At 45.3% G+C, this 25,759-nt stretch overlaps 2 protein-coding genes across 5 annotated transcripts in view; both read right to left on the bottom strand.

Annotated features, from left to right (window-relative positions):
• Positions 1-25,759, bottom strand: part of LOC147613070 (putative glucose-6-phosphate 1-epimerase) — a 36,977-nt gene that overhangs the window by 8,664 nt on the left and 2,554 nt on the right. For all 3 annotated transcript variants that reach the window (XM_086782368.1, XM_086782369.1, XM_086782370.1), the window contains exons 3-6: positions 25,047-25,121; positions 24,908-24,964; positions 24,657-24,814; positions 24,371-24,502 (exon numbers count right to left, since the gene is read on the bottom strand). In XM_086782368.1, the coding sequence (XP_086638494.1) occupies positions 24,371-24,502; positions 24,657-24,814; positions 24,908-24,964; positions 25,047-25,121 (422 nt within the window). The remainder of the gene's footprint in view (positions 1-24,370; positions 24,503-24,656; positions 24,815-24,907; positions 24,965-25,046; positions 25,122-25,759) is intronic.
• Positions 17,068-24,356, bottom strand: LOC147613071 (uncharacterized). Of its 2 annotated transcripts, none has more exons than XM_086782366.1 (2): positions 19,017-24,356; positions 17,068-18,985 (listed from the first exon to the last, which is right to left on the bottom strand). In XM_086782366.1, the coding sequence occupies exon 1, from the start codon at positions 22,394-22,396 to the stop codon at positions 21,335-21,337; it is 1,062 nt and encodes a 353-aa protein (XP_086638492.1). In that variant the 5' UTR covers positions 22,397-24,356; the 3' UTR covers positions 17,068-18,985; positions 19,017-21,334. Both variants share the same exon structure in this region, with proteins under 2 accessions (XP_086638492.1, XP_086638493.1).

Here is a 25,759-nt window from a genome sequence, read left to right as displayed (position 1 = left end):
GTGGTTTTTTCCCTTGGACATCAAGTGTGAAAGGACACTCTAACATATAATATTTTGTACTTCTATATTATATGGATGTGGCACACATGCAAGGGTTGACTTGCATTTTGTGGATACCACACTTTTGGCTCACTCTCTCTCTCTCTCATTTCTGTGTGTGAGCTTTTCTACCTTGCACCTAACCCTAATGTGCAAGTTTGTGTGTGTGAGTGTGTGAGTCCAACACCCAACAGAAATAACGAGGCATGGTGCACTTGCATTTAAAGTTTTTGCTCTCTCAAATAGTCATTGAATTCATTGGAGAGAGATTCTCTCTCATCATCTGAGCTTAGGCATTTCATGTGCATACCTTTGACTATCTCTAGCATAGCTTTGAAGCTTTGAAAGTGAGTAAATACTTCACTTTTCTCTTTCATGAAACACACCCACACTTTTCTAGTGTAGTCATTAATGAAAGATACATAATAATGGCATCCTTTGATTGATGTCGTCTTCGTTTGTCCCTAAATATCCAAATGTACCACATCCAAAGATCTTTGACTTACATGCTTATCATGCAAAAATACACGCTTAGCCTGGTTGCCAAATGGCACGCTTCACATACTACGTGCATTTTATCCACTTTGAACTTTGGCAAATCTGTAATAATATTTTGGGCCTATATATTCTTTAGCCGCCGCTGAATATTGACATATTCAATGTGTTTATACCAAACATCAATGTTTGCAATCACACCTATACCATCAACAAACATTGTTGCCTTAACAACAAGCATGCTTACATCTAGTGTAAGCATTCTTTTAACTTTATTTTCCTTTGCAACCAAGCAGTACTGGTTATCGAAATCTTTCACATAACATCTATGAGGATTAAACCTCACTTGTACACCTTGCGTAATTATTTGAACAACAGAAACCAGGTTCTTTGTTAGGTTTGACACGTGAAGCACATCAACAAGGTACTTCATGTTTCTATTCTGCATAGAAAAAGGAACTTTACCAACATGTGCAATAGAGTGCATTGTATCATCACCTGTTTCTATAACAAGCAGCACTGGTTATTGAAATCTTTCACATAACAGGAAGCACATCAACAAGGTACTTCATTTTTCTATCTTGCATAGACAAAGGAACTTTACAAGCATGCGCAATACAGTGCATTGTATCATTATCTATTTCTACATAACCAAGATTTTTCAAGCCCCTTAATTCTCTAAACCACCCATCATGGCTAGTCATATGGTTAGATGCACCATAATCAATATAGCATACATCACCTGAATTTGATGCATTCGCAATCGTGGAACTAAGCATATGCTGCATCACAAATAGTTGCTCACTTCTATCTTCAACATGTTTACTTAATGATGCATAGTTCCCTTTTGCAACTTCCCACTTTTTATATCATTCTCCTTTTCACAACAATCCTTTATTATATATGCCCTAGTTTGCCACAGTCACCAATGCTTGCCAGCAATCACTAGCTAACTTATGCCACATTAGTATTGCCCAACTCATACTCACATCATCAAATCATGGCCTAAAAGGCCTGGCATCCTACATTCCCAAAGCTACCCATACTAAAGGCTTTAAGTACTTGTGGATTTCGCCCACTCTCCTTACGTAAATCATTAATTCAAAATATGGATTTACAACCCAATACAAAGTAAACATAGATCTCAGTAAGGTTACCCTTATGTATAATTGCCAAGCCTCCAAGATCAATTGACTACTAAGTTCTAACCAATAGATCCCACATCAAATTGATATGGTCATTGTTTCTATGTATGAAAAGACGCCAATTCTTTAGTATGGAGATCACTCGATTACCTTTCAAAGTCAATTTCTCTCATTACTAAAACTCCCCATCACAAAGATTGTTTCAAGAAATGTTAGGCTTTACCGACTCTGTAGCTAATGATTCCACGCTAACCAGAAAACAAAGTTGCGCCTCAAAGGCAACTCTTCGATTGAAAACCAAAAATTCATTTAAGTTACTTGAGAGCCTAGGGATTGCGTTTTCGGATTTGCAACCAAAACCCCTGTTTTTGCATCAAGATTAGCCCTTCAACAATGTTTTCAGCCTTGGATTCACTGTGCAAAGTTAAAAACCAATTTAAGGTTTCTGTTTTGCATAGACAACAAAACTAGGGTTTATTGCATTCGCAATCAACTTTTTGCATGTGCGTTAGGGTCTTGACTCCTTGCATGTAGCGTTAGTTTTCATGCATAACTAGGTCGAGTCTAGGCACACAACCATGGTACTCCATGAAATTGACGTGATCGTATTCCAACTCACTTCACACCTTGAGAAGGTTCTCTAACATATTGAAAAGATGTTCTTGATAGGGGAGAATTTTAACAATCGAGACTATTGGGAGGGATGTGAAAGGGACACACCCTCTCTACGGAAAGACCCGGAGGTGTCAAATACAAAACACAACCTATGGCTTGGTTGGAGCACTACGAGAAACAGATTGAAGACCATGAAGCAAAATTGGCAAGAGCTGAAGAAGCAAGGCTTCGAGAAGAGCAAAGGATAGCAAAATTCATCAAAATGGTGATAGAAAAAATGATGGTGGCAATGCACCCATGGGTAAGGATCATGGGGCTGTGAAGCAACCCATGCCGAGAGCATTGGCCTAAGTAAGGGTGAGCTTCCAATGCAAAAGGAGCTCAAGGAGATGCAATCACAAAAGAAGGTGTTTCTAAAAAGATCTCATTGCTCCAGTTGGAGCTACTAAAGCCAGCACATTCCCAAGTGAGTAGATTTCTCCGAATCCCAAGATTCGCGTCCCATACCACCAATGCTTGCCCACTGGGGCCTCGGCAAGACTACCCGTGATATGCCATGTCCATGGCAGAAATCCAGTCATAAATAGCCAATAACTTTGGATATATTAAATCTAAACCTTAGCCACTTGAATCCGCTTGCTTTCCTAAATCTCGGGACTTCCCTAACCTTGTTGTATTAGTCCCTAACCCCAAGGGTTAGTACTAGGTACATAATATTCCTTCCCATTTAGGACATTTCCACACTCGGAAATAAATGAAGAAGAATCCAACTACTTGCATCAACTGTCTCTGAAAACAATTTTATACCTCTATTAAATCCACATAGCCATGTATCAAGGAACCAGCTCAACTGAAGCTCTACTCTAATAGATGGAATGACCTCTGAGTCCTGGTCTAAATCAATGGAGCTCCCCGCCTAGACCTTATGCCATATCAAATGAAATGCCCATCGGTCTGACATAGCCCTCCCCTTTGGGAACCATCTGAGTCAACAAAAAACTGGGTAAAAGATTCACCCACCCAACCTAGCAACACCATCCAATTTACCCTTTTGATTTCCTTGTCAAAGCCTTTCATAAACTTTGTCTACCGTAGGTAACTATCCCAAGCGGATAGGACATAGCAAGGTAAGAAAAGAAAATATAGACACACCCAGAAACTCTACATATGACACACGTCCTAGCCACCCCTACCACTACGATAGACACCATATAAAACTTCCTTGAGACTGTAAAAATGAGTCAAGGCAATCAATCCTTTCCCAACCAGGTCTTGGTGCACTATACCTCCACTCAATGTCCTAGTCCATCCTATAAGTAAACCTCTGGAATCAATGTTGAAATAAATCATATCCAATAGCTCTCGTCCTCCTAGAGCTCCCTCAAGGAATACCTTGCGATCTGTCCCAAAACTTGAGAGATTCAATCTCGACCTTCTCCATATGGCCATCTTCCTCACAAGCTGAGACCCTGGTACCCAAACAATCCTATGATCAACCAACCGTTCAACTGGAGACCATATCCTAACTCAGCAGAGAAAACATCTGCGAAACCTTGCACTAATGCTTTCTAATCCCGGAAGGCGGCCTTCAAGCAGCCTTCAATGAGATTATGACTACAAGCGGTATGCCAGAGAGACTCTCAAAGGGTCTGATTCACTTGATTCCTAAGGAGGGTGGTGACAGATAGGAGATTCGGCAGTGGACACCCATCACCTGTAACATGCGGAAGCTCTGAGAGTCTTCTTTTAGCCCTAAACACCACTGAGAACATGTTGATACATAACGCAGACACAAGGGAGAGTAGAGAGAGAGAGAGAGAGAAATGCTGGAAATTCAGTATATTTCATATAGTACAAAAAGGTACTTTTCTACAGCCCTAGGCTACCTTCATACAAAAGGTGATAAACACCAAAATCTAGTCCTACTCTAAGGACCCTAAGGACCCATTCCATAAAGGAATGAATGAGTTACACAATGAGCAAACTTGCCCTTTTATAGGCATGCTGGACAAATGAAACGCTGGCCGACTGCTGTTGGACCAGCCAGCTGGGCATGATCTCCAATAAATGCTGGTCAAGCTGCGTTTTCTCCATAAACTGAAGTGCCTGCTGCCCGCCTCTGAACTGGTACGGCCGACAGTCTCCTGTCTTAGCCGACAGCACTTCCCATGCTTTCCATGCCCTTGCTCCAAGTCCAAACTAGTCTCTTCAGCACCTTATGCTCCAGTTTCTGGTTCTAATGGTCTTTTTCTTGGCTGCCCCTTTCTGGATTAGCTCTGAGAATGTCCACGGCATTTTATGCACATGACATCACCCTCTTTGGGACTGCACCTACAAGATTTAAGCCAAGGCCATCAGCCGAAGACTAAAGCCTTTCCTCCCCAATTTGATCCATCACACTCAAGACAGGTTTTGTTCAGGATCAGAGCATTCTGGACAACATCTTCACTTTTTGGGAGGCAACAGCGTCGGACAGAATGAGGCAGCAAGATCTCATTGTGCTCCTTTTGGACTTCGAAAAAGCCTATATGATCGAGTTGATTGGAGGGCACGATGTACCAGACGGGTTTCCCAGAGGAGTGGATCCAAGGTGTTTCTAGACTTTACTCGGGCTCTCATAGTCGGGTTCTCACTCAGGGAGCCCGAGGTGACAGATTTCCCCTTTCTCGCTCAGTTCAACAGGGCTGTCCACTAGCACCCTACCTCTTTCTGTTTGTTACCGAGGCCATGAGCAGTTTTCTCTCAGCTCAGGAGACTGGGCTCCAAGGATTGTCTCTCCCCATCTGTACTCAGGAGAAGCTGCTGGATTCAAAGTTTGCAGACAACACATCAGCATACTTATCTGGAGATGTGTGGAATCTCTAGAGATTCGCAGAGGTGATAAGATCTTGTGTCATGCATCAGGAGCGCAGATCAACCGGCACAAGGCGTGTGGTTTTTGGGTAGGCTCTCCACCTGCCCTAGCTTAGTGTCAAGTTAAGGCTTTTCAATGGATCCCAAGGGGCACTCCAGTCCGCTATCTTGGATGCCAGGTGGGCATTGTTACCTCCCCAGAGCTAGCCCCACTTCTTCTGAGCATTCAGAAGAAGCTTTTGTATTGGCGTTTTGCGAGGCTTTCCTTAGCCGGCTGAGTGGTGGTGGCAAACCAAATCCTTGCCACCATGTAGTATATTACGTCTTGCTGGGCTTTCTCCCGAGCCTGCATTGGTCAAGTATAGTGGTCCGCAACTTTTTGTGGGCCGACAGCGATGGGAGGCCTACCTAGGCCAAGGTGGCCTGGAGAGTGATCATTCAACCGCAACTACACAGAGGGGGCCTAGGCATCATCAAACCCGCCATTCAAAGACATGCCCTGCTGGACAAGTTAATTGTTAGAGGACTTCTCCAAGGTTGTGAGTCTTGGAAGGACTTCCTCTTGCCCAGGACTTCAACCCGTACTTTGTGCCTAGGGGCTCCTTGGCCACATAGTACCAGATGGATCTTCACAGAGATGCGGGCCCATGGCTTTAGCCCAGCCTTGGAGGACAAATTTTCCACTAGCCTACTCCGAGCTGGGGATCACCTTAGGCCGACCCTCCAACAATTAGCTCCAGTAGCCTCGGAGGAGCGTCTTTGATAGCCCCTAATCTGGAACCCCTTGATCTGTATCCTGGAAAGCATTGAGCATAGGACTTGCCAAACACCTTGGAGATTGGCTTGCATTCAGACAGCTTCCCCATGATGCTCAGGAGAGATGCCTCGCTGGGATCCGAGGGAGAGACAGAAGTTCGACATCGACTCTGCTATTCCTCAGAGTGGCTGACCCTTATCCTTGATCCGACACCCCCTGCAGTGGCTAGGCGTGTTCACTAGGCATGATATTCTCTTTGCAATTCATGGCGCGGATGAGAGCTGTGCATTGCTCACTTTTACGATTGGACCCCATGGCAGATTATAGAGATCAAAGCCCCTTTGGTGGACGACTTCATTGGATGCACCTTAAAGAGGGTGAGGGTGATCGGATTTCAAGAACTTGAGTGGCACATTGACCCCCCTCCAGCCAAGGTGGCCAAGGAGAGACTAGCGTTTACGGATTTGGGAGAGCCGTCCCTTCACACGCCTCCAGTGGGACCCGAGGAAGTAGACTTGGCACGGACAGGGAGGAGACGATGGGTACCCCGTTCTTCGCATACACCGCACGGCTAGGCCGCAGGATCCAGATGCCCGAGGTCAAGGACACCTCGGCAGCAGTAGTACACTGGTGGTCACAGGGCCTCTCACAGTGCTAGGATCCAGATGCCCGAGGGCAAGGGCACCTTGGCAGCAGTAGTACATTGGTGGTCACAAGGCCTCTCACAGTGCTTTCTCTCAGATTTTTTGAAGAGGATTTGTGACAATTTTCGGCGTCAAAAGATCACCCTCTTTCTTTGGTTGCTAGGACACAAGAGTTTGGCGGTTGGCACATGGTTGGCCATTGGCGGTTGACCAGTAGCTTGTCCGAGGTGCGGCCACCCTTAGGAGTCTCAATGATATTGTCTTTGGGATTGCCCGAAGGCTCAGTAGGTGTGGTAGCAGATTCTCTACATTTTCACGATGGACAAGACTTCGACTCGTATCATTTCATGGGGCACTGTCGCTTGGGCCATAGAGGCTAAGTGTGTCATGGCTTATGAGGAGGAAGGTGTGGGGCTAGCCCTTCAGATCTCTCATGTTCACATTTCGGCAATACCTGTCCCAGCCCCATCTATTGATCATTGGACTCCGGCTTCATGCCAGAGATGGGAGATTTGTAGAAACATTGCAACCTAGCACATCTGGACAGCTCGATGCAACGAAGTCATCAAAGGCACCCACACTCTGCCTGCAGAGTCCATCGGGAACATTTGGCTCAACATCATTCATACCCTCCACACCCAGTTGGGGAAGTTACAGGGTGGCTCTGACCGTATGCGTAAGTGGCGGGAAAGCCTTCTTGAGGCTCTAGTGGCCTCCCCCTTTTCTTACAGATAGTGGTGAGCCCACTGGGCAATTTAGACCACCTATGTGGTTATTGTCAGAATGCACGACGAAAATGAAGACAACTGCTGCAGAGAGCACGACACAGATGAAAGAGAGAGAGAGAGAGAGAGAGAGAGAGAGAGAGAGAGAGAGAGAAGATATGTAACTCTACTATATACACCAAAGAAAATCCCGAAGACTACAACATGGAGTGTGGAGGCAAGGGACCATTTTATAGGGCCCCAAGCTGCTGGTCGGCCAGCCTTAAATAGGCCGACAACAGCACGACCAGCCATGGGCAGCCCCCCGACCAGAAAAGAGCAAGGGACCATTTTATATGGCCCCAAGCTGCTGGTCGGCCAGCCTTAAACAGGCCGACAGCAGCACGACCAGCCATGGGCAGCCCCCCGACCAGAAAAGAGCAGTCGGCCAGATGCGTGGAGTTGACTAGGTCACCTGGACAGGTTGGGTGCCTAAGCAAGCAATCGGCCAGCCAACTGGGGGCAACCGACAGCCTTGCCACACCTCCGTAAAATGGAAAAAATACATGGAGTGAGAAAAAATGGGAAAACACTAAAAGAGGCGGGCACACCCACAACAGAGGCCCTGACATAGTGTACAGACAGGAGATGACTGAACTTCCAAGGAGATCCTCTTCATGGGTGATACCTTGTTGTACAGAGAAGCCAAATGCTGCCAAATCCCTCTAGCTAGCGTCATATGCTTTATGTGATTGATCACCTGTGGTGTGTAATTTAGGAAGATGAAAGAATGGAAGCGGGCATTAACATGATCCCATAACTGTGCCTGTGCCTCCCGTTCCTTCCGTATAGAGGGTAACTCCCCATCTTCCAACTCCGGCCGTGGAATCCCAACAACAATGAAATCAGCCAAGTCATAAGACTCCAAAACAGACTCCATCATTACCTTCCATATGCCGTAGTTGTTCCCGGTTCGTATACAGGAGCAAGATGTTTCCAAGACTGTGTTTAGGACTCACTTTGGGCATTACGAGTTCTTGGTTATGCCGTTTGGCCTAACGAATGCCCCAGTGACCTTTATGACATTGATGGATAGTGTTTTACGTCCATCCTTGGAAGAATTTGTAGTAGTTCTCCTAGATGACATTCTTGTTTAAAGTAAGTCATAGAAAGAACACTTACAACATTTGCGTCTAGTGTTTAAATTACTTAGAAAAAAATTACCCTTTGCGAAGAAAAGCAAATGTGAATTTTTACTAAGGAGATTCACTATCTCGGCCATATTGTGTCTGCCGAGCGAATTCGGATGGACCCAGAGAAGGTGGAATCCATTCTCAAATGGCCAGAGTCTAAAAACCTAGAAGAATCACAAATTTTTCTTGGTTTGTCGAGATTTTACCGACAACATGTAAAGGACCATGCAAAGATTGTAGTCCATTGACTGATCCTTTAAAAACAAAAGGTAAATCAATTTGTTGGAAAGAACTCCAACGAAAGAGCTTTGAAAAGCTTAAAGTTGTGATTGCAGTTACACCTATGCTAAAAATAATCGACCCTAATGAGTCTTTTGTCACAGAAATAGGCGCTAGTGGAGAAGCCATTGGGGCAATTTAATGCAAGGGGGACGCCTAGTTGCATTTGAAAGCAAAAAGCTTGACCATGCCCAACATAACTACTCGGCCTTGTTGGTCATGTCCACTCCCGGCTAGTTCAGGTGTGAACCCAGCTTACTCACGGGCACTTTTTCCCTGTGACTGGACACAGGTTTTTTCCCCATGTGAACACACTTATGTGTGTTGGGCACGTTGCCCTAGGTCTTTTAGTACTCACTTGTACTTTCATTTCTTATCATTATTGAGTACATCTATTCCAGCACTCACGTTTCTCTGTGCTTGAGGTTGAGAGTGTGTGTGTGTGTGTGCAGGCTAGCTTCCATCCTACCCAACATTGGTATCAGAGCCTGGTTAGGGTTAGGGTTAGGGTTAGGGTTAGCATAAGGGTTTGCCCCCTCTGCCCTTCAGAGCTTGAGCTTCAGCCTATTGGCATTAGGGTTTGCAGCATTAAGGTTTTTGGTGTTTAGGGTTAGGGTTAGGGTTTTTCCCTCAGCCGCCCTCAACCACCACAGTCGCCTCTCAGATCCGCTGCCCGCGTCGCCCTAGATCTGTTTTGCGCCACCCCGGATCTGGCACTGCCTGTCCTCTGTGCAACACCTTCCGCCCTAATCTACCCAAAGCAACTTCAAATCTCAGATCTGCAAGGTTTGTGAAATTTGCAAGCCTGAAATTGCACATTTTGCTTGTTAAAAATTGGGGCTTTTCACCATTGAGCCTGCAATTACAACATTGGCACACATTGGCGTTGATTTCAGCAGATTTGGTGCATAATTGCACTAGAAATTTGAAGATTTTGCAAAAAATGACACTATTTGCAGACAATTTTGGGTACTACATGCACATTTGCTAGGCATTGAGACATTTCTCCCAATTTTTGGGCATTATAGGCACATTTGGTTGGCATTGGGGCATTTCTCCCAATTTAGGTGACAATCGCATTAGCAGATTTACAGGTGCAGATCCGGTTCAAATCTAGTCTAATTGGCTGCCTAAAAATTAGGGCTTTTCTACATTGAGCCCATTTTTGGAGCATTCGACCAATTTACCTTTGATTTTGCCAGGATATGCGCACTTGCAGCTTTTACAGGTGTCAGCTGATTGTGTTTTTCATGGCACATGTATACATTTGTGGTTTGCTGCAGTATATGTATGCCATTGTGGACACTTTGATAGACTTGCGACATCGTGCAGTACACTTGCAGATTTGGGACATGCATATGTATTTCTTGTGGTGAAGGAGTTCCCTTTCAGTCCATTAATTCTCTTGCTATTATCTCCCGCATTCTTACGGTTTTGCTGGGCATTGCCTACTCATGGTGACTTGTGACAGATCTGCTATGTTAACATGGCCAACAGTAACAATGACCTCTTTGGAATGCTATCTCAAGAGGACAAGCTCAATGGGGACAACTACTCTATGTGGGCTTATATGATGCACCATGTTTTGGTTGCCAAAAATGTACGGCTATATGTGGATGGCACTGAGGAGCGTCCTCTTGCACCTGCTCCAGCGGAAGGTGAAGTGATTCCCGCTCACCCTCATGCAAGTCCACCTCCTCGTCTTCCTCCTACTCAGCAGCAGCGTACTTGGGATGCTAGGGATGCTCAGGCCCATGCATTGATTGATCTCCCGTGCCGCAGGCATATCATTCCGCGCGTTCGTTCTTGCACCACTACAAAGGGTGCTTGGGATACCTTGGCGGCGTTGTATTCAGGTCGCAATGAGGCTCGTGTAGCTTACCTTTAGGACAAGCTCAAGACTAACCGCATGCTTGAAGGTGACTCTATCGATCAGTACCTTATGCATGTAAAAGACCTACAAGAGCAGCTCATTAACATTGATGAGGTCTTGACAAATAGCTATCTTGTTCAGATAGTTTTGCGTAACTTGCCTGACTCTTATCAGACATTTGGCACCACTTTGTGGTTGTTGGCTAGCAATACACCTAATGCGGTCACTTTTAACAACCTTGTGACTCTCTTGCTCAATGAAGCGCAATCTCGTTCCAACAGGAATAATATGATGTCTGTTGAGTAGCTCAGGGATGGACCCTTCACTACCATTTCACATTGTTTCCAATGGGGGTAAAGCACGTCGGGGGGGAAAGATTTAAGAACTTTTCTATCGGCGATGGGTACTTGCTTTACAAAGTTACAGTTTGTGTATCATCTATTGGTGACTTTCAGTGCCAATTTCTTATTGAAAGTCACGATAGTCCAAGTGTTGGTCACCCTTGGATACAAAAGACCTATGCACTAGTTAAAAGACAATTCTATTGGCCTAGTTTGTTGAAGAATGTCCAAGTCTTTGTGTTAAAATGCAAGAAGTGTTAAGTCAATAAGCATGAGCGTCTCAAGGTAGGAGGTTTGCTTCATCCATTGGAAATTCCCAAAGGAAAGTGGGAAAGTATATCCATGGACTTTATCATTCCCAAATTCTTATTTAAAGTCACGATAGTCCAAGTGCTGGTCACCTTGGGGTACAAAAGACCTATGCACTAGTTAAAAGACAATTCTGCTGGCCTAGTTTGTTCAAGGATGTCCAAGACTTCATGTTGAAATGCAAGAAGTGTCAAGTCAATAAGCATGAGTGTCTAGGAGATTTGCTCCATCCATTGGAAATTTCCAAAGGAAAGTGGGAAAGTATATCCCTGGACTTTATCACCGGACTACCTAAAACGAATCGAGGGATTGATTCAGTTTGGGTAATTGTGGATCTGTTAATTAAATTGGTTAAATTTATTTCAACTAGAAAAGATGTGAAAACATATGAGCTCGCTAGGCTCTTTATCGAACATCTCTACAAGGTATATGGCATGCCGCAGATATAGTCTCTGATAGAGATAGGAAGTTCGATAGTCACTTTCAGAGGGAAGTCTTTTGTTGCATGCGCGGAAGCCTTGCTATACTAATCCACAACGCTAAGAATACTTAAGAACATTGATGCTGATTAAGACACAGGAGAGAGAAGAAGTGCGAGATTAGGTGTTAGGTTTTCTTTATTCAAATGGTACAAAAAGGTAACTGAAGCTTGTACATGATTGAGGCTTGTGGTCAGCCTATGGGCTGACTCTTAGCCCTTCTACTTATGCTCTACTATTGCCATGGATGAATGATGGCTAAATAAAATGACTTATCTTGTGCTGAAATGATGCAATGCTTATATATTATGTTGAGGCTGCAGTCAGTCAGCATATAATGCTGTCGGCCACTTTTGTTGGACACATATATCATGAATGCTGCGTTTGTACTTTCTGCCCTGTCCACACTTGTTGGTCACTTAGCCGACTTCTGAATGGAGCCCCTACTGCCAGCTAACAGGCCCCATACCCTCCTTCATGGGCTGTCATGCTGATGTAGATGATGATGTTGATGGTGAAGATGGTTCTTCTAATGCTGATGGTGATGGTAATGCTGATGAAGATGATGTTGCCTATGCTAATGACATTGATGATGTCCTTAACTAATACTTTAACCAAGGATTATTTATGTTCATGCTAAGGTTTATGCCATGGCACGGCGTGCACGTGACATTCCATTCTGCTAAACTTGATGACAGGGTGGACACTTTGTCATCCTTCCTCCCTGAACTTCTACTGAACTGCTACTGCTTATTGACTTTGAGTGATATTTTTGGCCTGAACACCTTCACTCTTGATCTCCACTTCCAAGTCTTTGATGAAGAACTCAGCATATGTTCACTGTTGTCTCCATGCCCGCCTTCCCTTAACCTTGACACATTGGTTGGTCACTTGCCGGAACTGATCATGCCTGTTGCTAGGCCTTTGGAACTGATCTAAGAGCTTACTAAGATACTGGGTCTGCGTACCTACCCTCAGGGATTGCTTCCTCTAGCTGTGTGGCTTACAAACTCGAGTTGCTAGAGAGCTCTCGAGTGCATCCAGTTTTCCATGTTAGTAGACTACGTAAAACTGTGGATCAATAGGATAATGTGGTAAATCCCGAGGTTTTAGTTGAGTTCATAGAACCGCCATCACTTCCACACGAACTAGAAAAGATTCTTAAGTTAAGAAATCCGAACACGAGGCATAACATGTACTGAGAGGCACTTGTTAAGTGGAAGGATGGGTCGGAGGAGTCCTCAACATGGGAACGATTAAGTACACTTACCCAAATATTTCCTCAATTTGTTTTTCGCAGACGAAAACTCTTCTTAAGGGGGGAGTAATGTTACATAGAATGTAATACACTTATGGCTCGACCACTAGTGGAGTCTGGGTGTCACGTGCATGCCCGTGCAATGGCTAATCTTCAGCATGAACTTGTCAAAATACGCAACGGAAATGATAACCAAACTTGAGAGACCACAATAGCAAGTAGAGTGCAGAAAATAGACAGCACAAGAAAGACAGAGAGAGAGGCCTGTAACTCTTCTCTATACACAAGATCGGGAGGAAAACTGAATGAATACAATGTGGGAATTATGGGGCCTATTTATATGGCCCCATGAGTGCACTCGGCCAGCGCATAATGTCCCACCAGCCCTTCACGACTAGGCACAGCCAGTCGGCCAACAGAAACAAACACCACGACCCCTCCTGATCAAGTCGGCCAGCTCCAGGTACACGAGTGCAGTCGGCCAGCATCAGAGGCTCCTGCTAGCCTGTAGCATCCACCCACACCATGGAAAAAATGAAAAAAAATGGGAAAAAAAATACGACGAGTGAGGAAAAATGATAAAACACCTATACAGGGCGAGCACACCCACAACAAAGGCCTTGGTGTCTGATTAAGACAGGAGATGACTTCTAACACCCCCTCTCAGCTCTTGGTTGTGAAATCAACCCAAGGGAGCTGGAGTGCCACCTAAGCGTAGCCTGAGGTAGAGACTTCGTGAAGAGGTCCGTCGCATTGTCCTCCATCAAACAATAAAGTAGCAAGATGTCACAAGCCAAGATCTTCTCACGTACAAAGGGATACTGTATCTCTATGTGCTTGGTCCGGGCATGGAAGACCGGGTTCCAAGCAATAGCTATACAACTCTGGTTATCGCACTAGATGACTGTGGGCTCCTTCTGTGGAAACCCAATCTCGCCTAGCAGCCTCCGCAACCACACAACCTCACAAGCAGCAGCACAAGCAGCCCGGTACTCTGCCTCTGTCGAAGATAGGGCAATAGTTGGCTGCCTCTTTTACTGCTCCAAGAAACTGCTCCTGAGCCGAGGGTAAAACTATATCCTAAAGTAGATCTCCTCGTGTCTGGATCTCCTCCCCAATCTGAGTTACTCCAACCTTGGAGTCTGACTTCATCCCCTCCTGTGTAAAAGAGTCCTAGATCCTTCGTACTCTGCAAATACCGCAAGATACGTAATCCTGCATCCCAATGAGACTTCAATGGCGTCTGCATAAAAGAGCTCAACAATCCCATGGAGAAGCTCAAGTCCAATCTGGTGTTCAGCAACCAGATCAATGAACCAACCAACTTCCGATACTAGGAGGCATCAACTGGCTCACAAGGATCATTAACGGTTAACTTTGTGTTTGGGTCCATCGGCGAAGTAACAGGCTTGCAGTTCTCCATCCCAAAGGCCTCAAGCAACTCATGAACATACCGCTGCTGAGAGACAAAAAACCCCCTCTGGGTCCGCCAGATCTCCAATCCCAAAAAGAAGTGGAGTAAGCCTAAGTCGGTCATCTCAAACTCCTTTGACAAGGCAGCCTTCGTCACACCAATGTGCTCCACATGACCGCCGGTGAGGATGAGATCATCCACATAAAGGATGATAATCGTAACCATGCCGCGTTCCCGAAAGAGATACAGGTTAGGATCTGCAACCGATCTCTGAAATCCAGTCTGAACAAAGAAAGAATCAATCTTCTGATTCCAAGCCCTGGGAGCCTGCTTAAGACCATAAAAGGCCTTACGTAACCTATAAACCATCCCTTCTGATCCTCGAACAACAAAGCCTGGAGGCTGCTCAACATACACCTCCTCCTGCAGGTCACCATTAAGAAACGCAGATTTTACATGCATTTGATACACAGGCCACCTCTGAGAAGAAGCAAGGGCAAGAACGGTCCGAATCATGGTCATCCGTGCTGTCGGTGCAAAGGTGTCCTCGTAGTCGATGCCTAGCCGCTGAGCGTAACCTTTAGCAACAAGTCTGGCTTTGTGTTTGTCCACCGACCCATCTGACGCATATTTGGTCTTAAAGACCCATTTGACACCAATGACTGACCGTTTCGAGGCCTCGGAACCAACTCCCATGTGTTGTTCTTCTCGATGGCATCAAGTTCCACTGATGGCTTTCCTCCAAGTATCCTGTGAAAGGGTTTCCTTTACAGAAGTGGGCTCCTTGTCCCGCATAATACGAGACATCAGAGCATTTTTTACCTGAAGAAACTCCGCTGTATTGCTTTTGTCTCGGACTCTGTGTGATCTTCGAGGGCCGTCCTCTGTGGTCCACTCGGAGGGTAACTCCGTGACACCCGACTCCCAAAGGGTGTCTAACAACCACCTGGGTACTCGAACCGGATCGAGGAGCCTCCAGCCGTTGCGGGGGCTCTACTCCAGCTACGGGCTCAACTTCTTGTACTGACTGAGGTTGATCAACTGGAACAATGGTCTGGGAATCATCATCAGACTCCTCTGGATCTCCAAGACGTGGCGGCTCCTCGACAATGGATACTAGAACATGCTCATGAAACACCACATCCCGGCTGACAACAATCTTGTTCCTGTCTGGATCATACAATCTGTATCCCTTGGAAAGAGAATTATACCCCACAAATACAAGCTTGTGGGACTTGGAGTCAAGCTTCCGCCTCTGCTTCTTCGGAATATGTACATACGCATCACTCCCAAAAAGACGAAAGTGCGAGACATCACGTTTTCTGCCAAAGTATGCCTCAAACGAAGTCATATTAGGTACTGAAGTCGTCAGAGAACGATTGAGGGTATGGACAGCCGTTGCCACAGCCTCTTCCCAAAGTGGACGAGGAAGATCACGATGCTCCAACATGGTTCTCGCCATCTCCACCACAATCCTGTTTTTGCATTCTACAACTCCATTCTCCAAAGGTGATCCTGTATTGGCCAGTTCCCTCTTGATGCCATGATCTGCATAAAATCTGAGAAATACAGTCAAGGACAATTCACCTCCTTTGTCAGCCCTCAGAGTCTTTACCTGCAATCCAGACTCTTTCTCCACCATCACGTGCCATACCACAACCACAAGAATCCCGCCCTACCACCTCTACTTTCTTTACCGCCTCGATGGTAGAGAGAGCTATCCGTCGGTTACAGCATGGGAGATCGGCTGACCACACAGGTATACAGAGTGAGCATCTTATTTATGCAGCTAACACACTGGGACCCTTTGTTGCTCACCTTAATAGGGCACTAGTGGAGGGCCTACCAGCTGAGTGGACTATGCACACCATCGTGCCTCTCCACAAAGCGGGAGACATTCTAGACCCCAGCGACTACAGGACTATCATGATTGGTCATACATTGGCCAAACTTTATGAGGCAGAGTTGAGCTCATATGCAAAAAAGGAGGGCCTGCAAGCACCAGGGCAAGCTGGATTCCGACGAGCTTTCTCCACTATTGACCATATATTCACTCTAAGATGTCTGATTGACCAGGCTAGGGCGCGGGAGAAGAGATTATACTGCTGCTTCGTGGATTTCCGCAAAGCATTTGACACGGTGCCACGAGAGAGACTCTTCTAGCGCTTACAAACATTGGGGATCCCATCAGAGATGGTTTGGGACATCTATGCTTTATATGAGCAGGTCTTCGGGCGCATACGATGCCCCGCGAGGCTATCTGATGTTATTGCTAGCACCATAGGTGTGAAGCAAGGATGCTCACTCTCTCCTACACTATTTGGGCTATACATCGATGAGGTGGCTGACTTCATTGGTCACGGGGGTGGGGACGGGTAGACATCTCAGGTACCACAGTCCACATTATGCTATATGCAGATGATATTATTCTGGTCTCTGAGTCGCAGATGGGACTAAAGCACCATCTCCATGCACTCCATGACTTTTGCACACAAAGGGGGCTTACAATGAACCTTGGGAAAACCAAGGCCATGATTTTCCACACCTCAGGGCCAGTTCGACGACAGGCCATCTTCACACTAGCATGAGGACAGGTAGAGGTGGTAGACTCATATGTGTACTTGGGGATTACATTTACGACTCCGCCACGAAGATTTACTATGGCACAAGCAGCCAAGGATAAACTCACACGAGGGTATGCAACTCTAGCCATGCTAGAGAGATAGTGTCACCAAGCACACTTCCAGGAGCCCCGCACGAAGGGGTGGTTGTTTGACACACTAGTCACCCCTGCTTTGATGTATGCTGCACAGTATGGGCACCTGGGCTTGCCACCTCCACATGGTCTCAGATAGAGAGGCCTCAGATTCTCATGCTCTCACGGATGATCCGCAACAAACCCTCCGTCCCACATGACATTGTCCGGACGGAGTTCGTTGCACCTCCTATGCTAGTAGAGGCCCTCTTCCAGACGATCTGCTTCATACAGAGGATCAGAGATATGCCATCAAATCGACTCTCACATAGAGCTTTTGAGGCGTCCAGGCAGCTCGCAGAGAGTGGAGATAGGAGATCATGGTATTCACAGATGATCCAGTGGCTCACTCAACATGGTCTTGACATAGATCACCTGCCACCTTTCCATTATGATATACATGCACCACACATCCAGCTCTCTCATAGTGAGAGGAACAGAGTCCTTCGGCAGGATTTATGGCAGCGATACACTCAAGAGACTTGGATTACACCCAGTCAGCCTCTACCGCCGAAGATGCTATACTACAAAGATCAGTTTATGAGTATCTTAGCGGATGGATTCATACAAAGACCTGGATACATGGATGTGTACATGCCTCACAGTGCCCGAGTGGTGATTGGCCAGCTCAGAGTGTCATCACACCAACTTGAGATTGAGGCAAGTAGGGCAGCATGGATCCCCAGAGCAGAGAGAATATGCAGACTATGCCAGGAGGAGGTTGAGAGTGAGGAACATTATGTATGCAAATGCAGAGCATATAGTGTCATTAGAGAGAGATACACCACCATCTTCAGTGGACATCCCTCACTCCACCAGATCATGGAGTCCGCAGACCAACGCAGATTTGGCCAGTTCTTGCTAGAGACACAACGCCATAGAGAGACACTGCTACAGACTCATCCCACAAGGAGAGGTGGGCGACAGCTCCAGCTCACTGATTTCTTCCAGAGATCTATCCCAATGCCTATCCTGACACAGGAGGGGACTACACTTCAGCGCACTAGGGACCTCCGAGGCAGACGGAGACCGAGAGCACCATGCTACCAGACTCCCAGACTACATCAGAGGGAGATCAAAGGGATACGGGCTCGACATCAGCACCATATCCAGGAGCAGCTAGCTCACTTACACTCACACCCGGAGATCATGCTCCGAGGTATTTTTGCCTCGCCATCGCCTATGTATCACATATTACACCCCCATTATGGTACTAGTTGGAGCTAGACAGATCTGCATTGCATTCTTGTATACCCTGTGCATATAGGTTGCATACTGAGCCTCTAGCAGTAGTGCTCCATCCATCACCCCCCCCCCCCCCACTAGCTCAGTACTTTCATACTTTATTTCATGTTCATTTTGTCCTTTTTTTTTCTGGACATCCAGAAGACATTGACAGTTGTACATTGATTTGTCTCATAGGTCGAGTTCGGCCTCTAGTAGACGTTTATACAGCTCTCTCTCTCTCTCTCTCTCTCTCTCTCTCTCTCTCTATTGCAAGCCGCAGGCCATGGCTCTTATTTACAGCATGCCGCACGCATATGTTCACCATTCATGTCTCTTTGTACTAATGTTTTAACTTGTTTCTAGAATCCAGTTTATGACAACTTCTCTAGACTTTCCATCTCTAAATGTGTACAAATATCTATTTTTCAAGTGTTTTTTAAAGTGGACCGTACCTCAATCAAACTTATTTTTCAAAATTTTAAAGTCATGTACCGGTACCGTTTTTTTGTACCTTCGTTTCGTACCTGACAACTATGAGTACGAGAAGCCACATCGGGATCTTTCTTTGATATCGAAGATGTATAATGATGATGAGGATTTTACACCTTTGTGGATGGATTTATAGGGATTTTACACCTTTGTGGATGGATTTATAGGGAGGGAAACTTGTGGCATCCGATGTGTTGAAGGATGGTTTTCTTGTGCATGAGAATCATCTATGAGTAGTGTAAGCTTTGACAAAGTTATAGATGAGTGCAATTCTCCTCCATATGCAGGTCATTTGGATATTCTTTCGATGATCGAGATGATTGAGAGAGATTTATTTTGGCCCTTCATGAGACGCGATATAGAGGCGTATGTTCATAGTCACATGAAAACGCGTTTCTGGAGTGAGAAACCCCGAAACCCCGACATGCAAGAAACGTTTCAAAAACTCCTATATTTTTTGGTTTCTCAAAAAAAATGTTTCTCAAAATGTTAAAAGTTTCTATTGTTTGGAACTTTAGCAATGCAAAACTATGTAGAAAAAAAACCGAAACCTTGGCGTTTCTTAGCCGAAGGCCGAAACGTTTTGCCCCGAAACCCCAAAAACTCCGAAACGTCAAAAACCCCGAAACATTTTTGGTGACTATGCTTATGTTCAACAATGTCTTACACGTCAGAAGGTGAAGTTTGATTGACATAGAGCTTTCGTTTTGCTTCAACCTTCGCCTATTCCCAGTGAGCCATGGGAGAGTATCACTATGAACTCCATCATGGATTTGCCTTAGATGTCCTTTGGGAATGATGCTTGGAGTGGCCTGTTCGGCTGCTTGTGAGCTGATTTGGTTGCGGTGGCTACTTGAGATCGGTTTTCGACAGCAGCAGCCTACTCTTATCTCATGCGAAAACAAAGCTGCTTGGCTATTGCTAAGAATCCGGTAGGTACACCTCTCGGAAAGATGCTGCCTCCAAGAGTTGGAGACGCTCCATGAGCAGCTGGTTCTGAGCTCTAAGAAGAGCTATGGTGTTTGCTGTAGGCGGAAGAACGAGGTCTCCTTCGGGGGAGACGTCTTCCGGCTAATGATGCTGAAGTCGGTGGTCGTGCCGGAACGCAATCTAACCATCCAAGGATGCCCCCACGCTAGGATACGGTGTGTGTGGACAATCTGAATCTGATACCAATGTGATATGCAGCGGAAGTCTTTGTATTGGAAGATCCTGTCACAAATGCTCACACCGTCTTCTGTATCCTGAGTTTCGTGAGTTTAGCAATCCATTTCAATACTTCAAACTTTAAAGAGATGAGAGAGAGATATATGAGAACTGTACACCAGATTGGGTCCCCAATTACCCACTGAAGGGCCCCCTATCCCGATAACGAGATAGTATTTGCTTATTTCTTTAGAGAGAATGACTGTGGACTGTAGATAAGCCAAACGCAAGATCTCGGAGGATCGGAGATTGGCTGATCTGTACACGGCTGTAGAAACACCTCGATGACCTGATCTCGAGCCTATGCACTCTTCCCAAGGGCATGAGGAAGGGCTGCACACCTGAGGCTGAGAAAAGAAGATGGTGGACTGTTCTACGCTATGTTAGAATGCTGTAAATGCTTATAACTGCTATGTTACCTTCACCAGATGACTGCTGCATGTATGGATAATGCACAGAAGGCTGGATACTAATGCAAACTGGTGATTCAGGGCTGGAAACTGACCCTAAGGCTTCTACTGACTCTACATGCATGAATGATTCTCTCCAAGTGGGTTAAGGGACTTGACTGACTGACTGACCCGCTAAGGCTGAGGAATGACCTACGTAGCTCGTGCCTGACTTATCCTGGACTGAGGATGTACAATGGGGTCACGGCGTACGACAATTATCATCCTATTGGGTTCTAAAACTATACAACTGTTGCACTTCTGATGATGAGCCATCTTGTCACCATGCACTGAGTGCAGAGTGCATGTGACATTCCCTCCTGATTAACTTGGCGGTAGGTTCATGGCTTCCAAGTAGTCCGCCAATAACTGGGGGTACTCCCGGAAGAACTCGTCGTCGAGCCATACGACTTCGTGGGTGCCTCGATCTCGAAATTTCGTATAGAACTGACGAATCCGTCGACCGAAACCATGTTTCCATCGATGAAGAAGGATCTGCTCAGGCTCAATCACTTCTGCCTCGTCTACCACGTCTGGCTGCTGTTCATCTGAAACATCAAACACTTCTAGACCAACATATGGTTTTAGCCAAGAAACATGGAAAACATCATGCATTGTCCAATTGGTAGGCAACTTAAACTTCATGGCGACATCACTTAACTTCTTAACTATTGGAAAAGGGCCAAAACTATGGAATGAAAGCTTGGGACAATGTTTGCCCACTTGTTTCAATCTTTGTTTCATGATGCACTGAGAGACCCAATCCCCTTCCTTGAAGTGGATATCTCGTCTAAACTTACATGCCCGTCTCTAAACTGAATGATGGCCAGGCTCAAAATTGAGGGCCAAACTGGGTTGAGTACCAAACTCTGCGGAATCGACATACTGATCTTCTAAGTCTTTTCCCGAGATGTTGAGAATGGTAGACTCCTGACTGGTCGGGATGCTGGTCTTTCTACTAAGAACATCTGCTACTACTGGGTTATGCTGACCAGGGATGTACTTAATCATTCCTCCATCTTGTTGGAAGAGCTGACCCGGTCTAGTGTGCTGAGCACTCCACTGGGCACTTGGCATCGTCGGGAGCCACTTAAGTGCTTGGTGGTCTGTGGTGACTGTGAAAATGTGTCCATAAGGAACATGTTTCAAATGTTTGAGAAATGACTGCTCTTCTAGCTTGCCCTTGAAAGTCTTGGAAAGACAAGAGGGAAACTTGCTAGGAGGTGTTGCTAACTGTGGGATACTGGGTAGGAGATCATCCTTAAAAATGTCTGAATGAGAAAGGAGATCTGCTAACTGAGGGACTGAAGATGGTGAGACAGCGGTTATTGATGAGATAGAAGCTGTCTGAGCATAAATTAATGCTCCTTCTGCTCCCTTGCACATGGCTCGTCGGGCCTGGAGATGAGAAATCATAGGAACGCCAAGAATGCTCCTATCCCCCCAAATCATGACAGGCTCAGGAAAACCTTTAGAGATAATAAAGGTGTCCTGCTCCGAATTGGGAATAGGTTCATACTGACGAAACCACTGGATTCCTAAGATCATGTCACATCCCAACAGAGGTGAGACGATGAAATCTCGTTGAAATGAGGCCTTCTGAACTTCAAAGGCAAATTGTTGTGCCTTCTGGGAAATGTGGGTGCGAAGACCAAGTGTAAACTCGTCCACATCCAGATGATATGGAACTAATGTGCAGTTCAATTTATTAGCCAACAGGGGAGAGATGACGTCTTCAGAACTACCCATATCGAAAAGGACTACACACTGTCGGCCCTGGGCAGAGCCATAAGCTCGGATGAGGCTCTTCTGAGCAGCATCGCTCTCACCTCCCTTCTTAGCATCAAATACCACGGATGGCATAGGATGCATGGAAGGTAAAAGTTGAACTGCATTTGAGGTAGTAGGCGGGGCTGGAGGAGCTGGGGAGGCTGTGGCAACTGTGGCAGAAGGAGCTTTGGCGGCTTGTGCCGCTTGCCATTTGTGGCAATCCTTCTTACCATGCCCTATAATATGACAGAAAAAACATCTATTTTTTGACTAGTACTTCCTTTGCTACCTCCAGTAATGCCTGCTTTAGCCTTTTCATCAGGGGTTTTCTTAGGTTCTTTATCCTTCTTACCCCCTGACCTGGAGCTATTACTGCCGTCCTTCTTAGCATCTTTAGAAGATGCGTTACCTTTCCCTGTCTGTGCAGCTGATTGCTGCTGCTGGGGTTTGGTACTGGACTGAGATGCCTGCTTGGGCTTGCCCCTGTTAAGCTTCATTTCTTCATTCTGAGCGAGAGTCAGAGCTCGGTCATATATACTTGGTTCAAAGTTACGAACTGTGAACCCCAATCCACGAATGAATTGCTCCATCTTGGCCTGCTCAGATAACCCTAACTGCTGTGCTAAAGTAATAACCTTACCGGAAAACTGAAGCACTGGGGATCCGTTCTGTCTGAGTCCATAAAACTCGTCTTTCAGACCGGTCATGTACTGGGACGGGAGAAATCTGGTCCTCAAGTCATGGACAAAGATGTCCCAATCAAAGGCTATGACACCTGTGGCCTGGTCTGTATGAATACTAGACCAATGCTGCCACCACCAAGTGACTGCCTCACCAGTGAGATGGGGAGCCGCTAAGTGGACTTTATCTTGTGGGTCTGTGATCCTAGCTAATGGAAAATGAGCATTAAACTGATGAATAAATTGATTAACTGATGAATGATCACACTTACCATCATACTTAATGAAGTTTGGTTGACTGCGAATGATGGTGGTTGATGCTGCTGCGGATTGCTGGCTGGTGACACCTATGACTGGGGAGACTGAGGAGAGCTGCTGATACCTCAAGTGTATGGCCTCTTTTTCCCGGGGCCAAGAGTCATCTTCAGCATTAAGCCATCAATCCTGTGTCCCCTTAGCAGATATGGCCCATGCGTTACCTCATCCTTGTTTTTAGCATTCCTCAGTCGACCATAAAGTAAGTTTCTTGGTGAAGTCTACATTGTAAAGTTGTTCTCCAAAGTAATAAAGCAAATACTCCTGCTTGCATGAGCGGTCCCTTAAGTGATTAGTTGGGACCTAATCTGGTGTCCACTCTCCCATCTCTCTCTACAGCTCATCTGCAAGTCCTGATTCAAAGCGTTACCAATTGTGTAGCAAACATATAGCAGATGGTGGGTTAGTGCTGAATAGCTATTGCACACAGCCAAGGGTCACATATGCTCTTACAACCAACATCCAAATGTTAAGTCCAATAGATTAGATGGGCTGACATCCACGCTGCCATTCAAAATGTTTTTGTGTGTGCACTCACAAGAAGAATGGCTAGAGTTATCCAGGGTTTCATTAGATGACCTTCAAAAACACTTCATATATCTCCTCTCCTGCACAGGGTTTTGGGTATATAGAAACACGCTCGTAACCATACAGCAGTATATTCCATGCAGTTCCATACTGTATGGGGCATATTTCATGAGAATCTTCGTATTTCTATTAATTTAAATGACATAAATAAAAACCTAACACCCAAAGTTTTCCTGGAAACTTGCATTGCACAAGGAATGGCAGCTCACATCGCCATTGGGAGGTGAGCATACTCCATTGGCTGTTTCACCTTACAGTGGCTCCTCCTCCTCTTCTTCGCCTATTTCTATAGTTCTAAAAACTACTCTTTCTTCCCCCCTCTATTTTTTGCAACTTCTTCCTCCTCTTCTTAGTCTACTCGCTTATGATGATTCGGTCCATATCATTCCCAAGAATGAACACGGCACTTAAAATTCACAAGACACAAGCTAATAAATGAGTTTTGTGATCACGATATAAGATTACTTTTTAAGGTCACAAGAAATATCCACACCTTACATCTGAAACTGAAAAATAAGTGTGCAGGGCAAAGGTGAATGAGAACGGCTTGGTATCTGTGTTCCTGATTCTTGATGTGAGTGTGAGGTTAGCAACTCCCAAGGCCACTCGTAGCCTGAGCTCAAAACTGTCCCAAAAAAAAGGTAAGCTGTGTAAGGGTTTGAGCGCATCAACTGGACAAAATATAATTTCACAGTTGAAAATCCAACTATCTGCATGCCTCATAATGTTCATTTTTGTACAAGGATCTCGGAAAGTTTTACGTCGCAAATAATACCTACCAATGAGGCCATATCTTCAAGTCATCCTCTAAGGGCTTCAAGATCAGATCAACAAAAGTTTTAATACCATTGACTGGAGGTGGTGGAGGATTTGGATCAATACTCCAAAGCCTGTTCCTTGCTAAACCATGTTGTTCCAAGGAGCCGAGATTGCTGAACTGCAACAGCTCGAGATTCCCACTGTTAACTACAGGTTTGTATAAGTGATCGCTTAAAAATCAATTAGCGAACTTGGAAAACCATTAATCAACCTGAGGAAAGCATATTGGTATTCCTCCCCTGATAGCTTTAGGTGGCTTGAAAGTAGCCTGCACAAAAGTCATCAGATCCTTCACAATCAATCCATTGTGCCTAACTTCCAAAATTGCATTGAAGTTTTCGAACCTGTACCTTACTGCTCAAGAAAAGAAATTCTTCGCCTCGGTTGTTTTTCCATGAAGTCACCTGTCCACCATACAGGTATATCTGTACAAGATAGTTGCAATCAGCAAGTCATTAACATAACACGACAACTTGGCAAGTATTGAAGTGCGGTGTGTTTTTTTCAACCCTCCTCCTACCAAAATTATCACTCATTTCATTTGGCGATCAAGTTATCTTTTATTAAAGAAATTCTCACAAGTTTTTATATACATTTAGCTATATGTCCACAATTTCATTTTGGAATTTGGCTATAAAACCTTAAACTCCTTATCAGATAGTAGTTTTTTGACAATCAACCAAAAAAAAAATTTCTAAATTTTGCCAAATTTTAAGAGTTTGTAAACCATTTTTAGCCAAATTTGCAAACTTTCGCTAAAAAACTTTGCACTGTTTAAGTAGCATATACTGTCGAAAAAGTTGGCATATGAGTGAAAGAGTCTCCACCACTATAGTCGCAATCAACTACTGGAAATTTCTCCAAGTTTCCATGCTATTACTTCTTCGGTTAGAAACCGATAGCTAAAGTCCTCTAGCTAGCTATTACAGGATCAGCCTTAATACAAGTCATGTGTAGCACGCAAAACAGATGCACGCGAATAATTTAACCAGTCACCAGACTACCCTAACAATAACATTGACACGCTCAATCAAGCTGTTCTACAAGAGCCTTGTAAAGCTAA

This window comes from Cibotium barometz, chromosome 44, assembly GCF_041138505.1.
Source record: "Cibotium barometz isolate CiBa-2024 chromosome 44, ASM4113850v1, whole genome shotgun sequence".
Lineage (NCBI taxonomy): Eukaryota > Viridiplantae > Streptophyta > Polypodiopsida > Cyatheales > Cibotiaceae > Cibotium > Cibotium barometz.
This window is presented reverse-complemented; position numbering and strand designations above follow the sequence as displayed.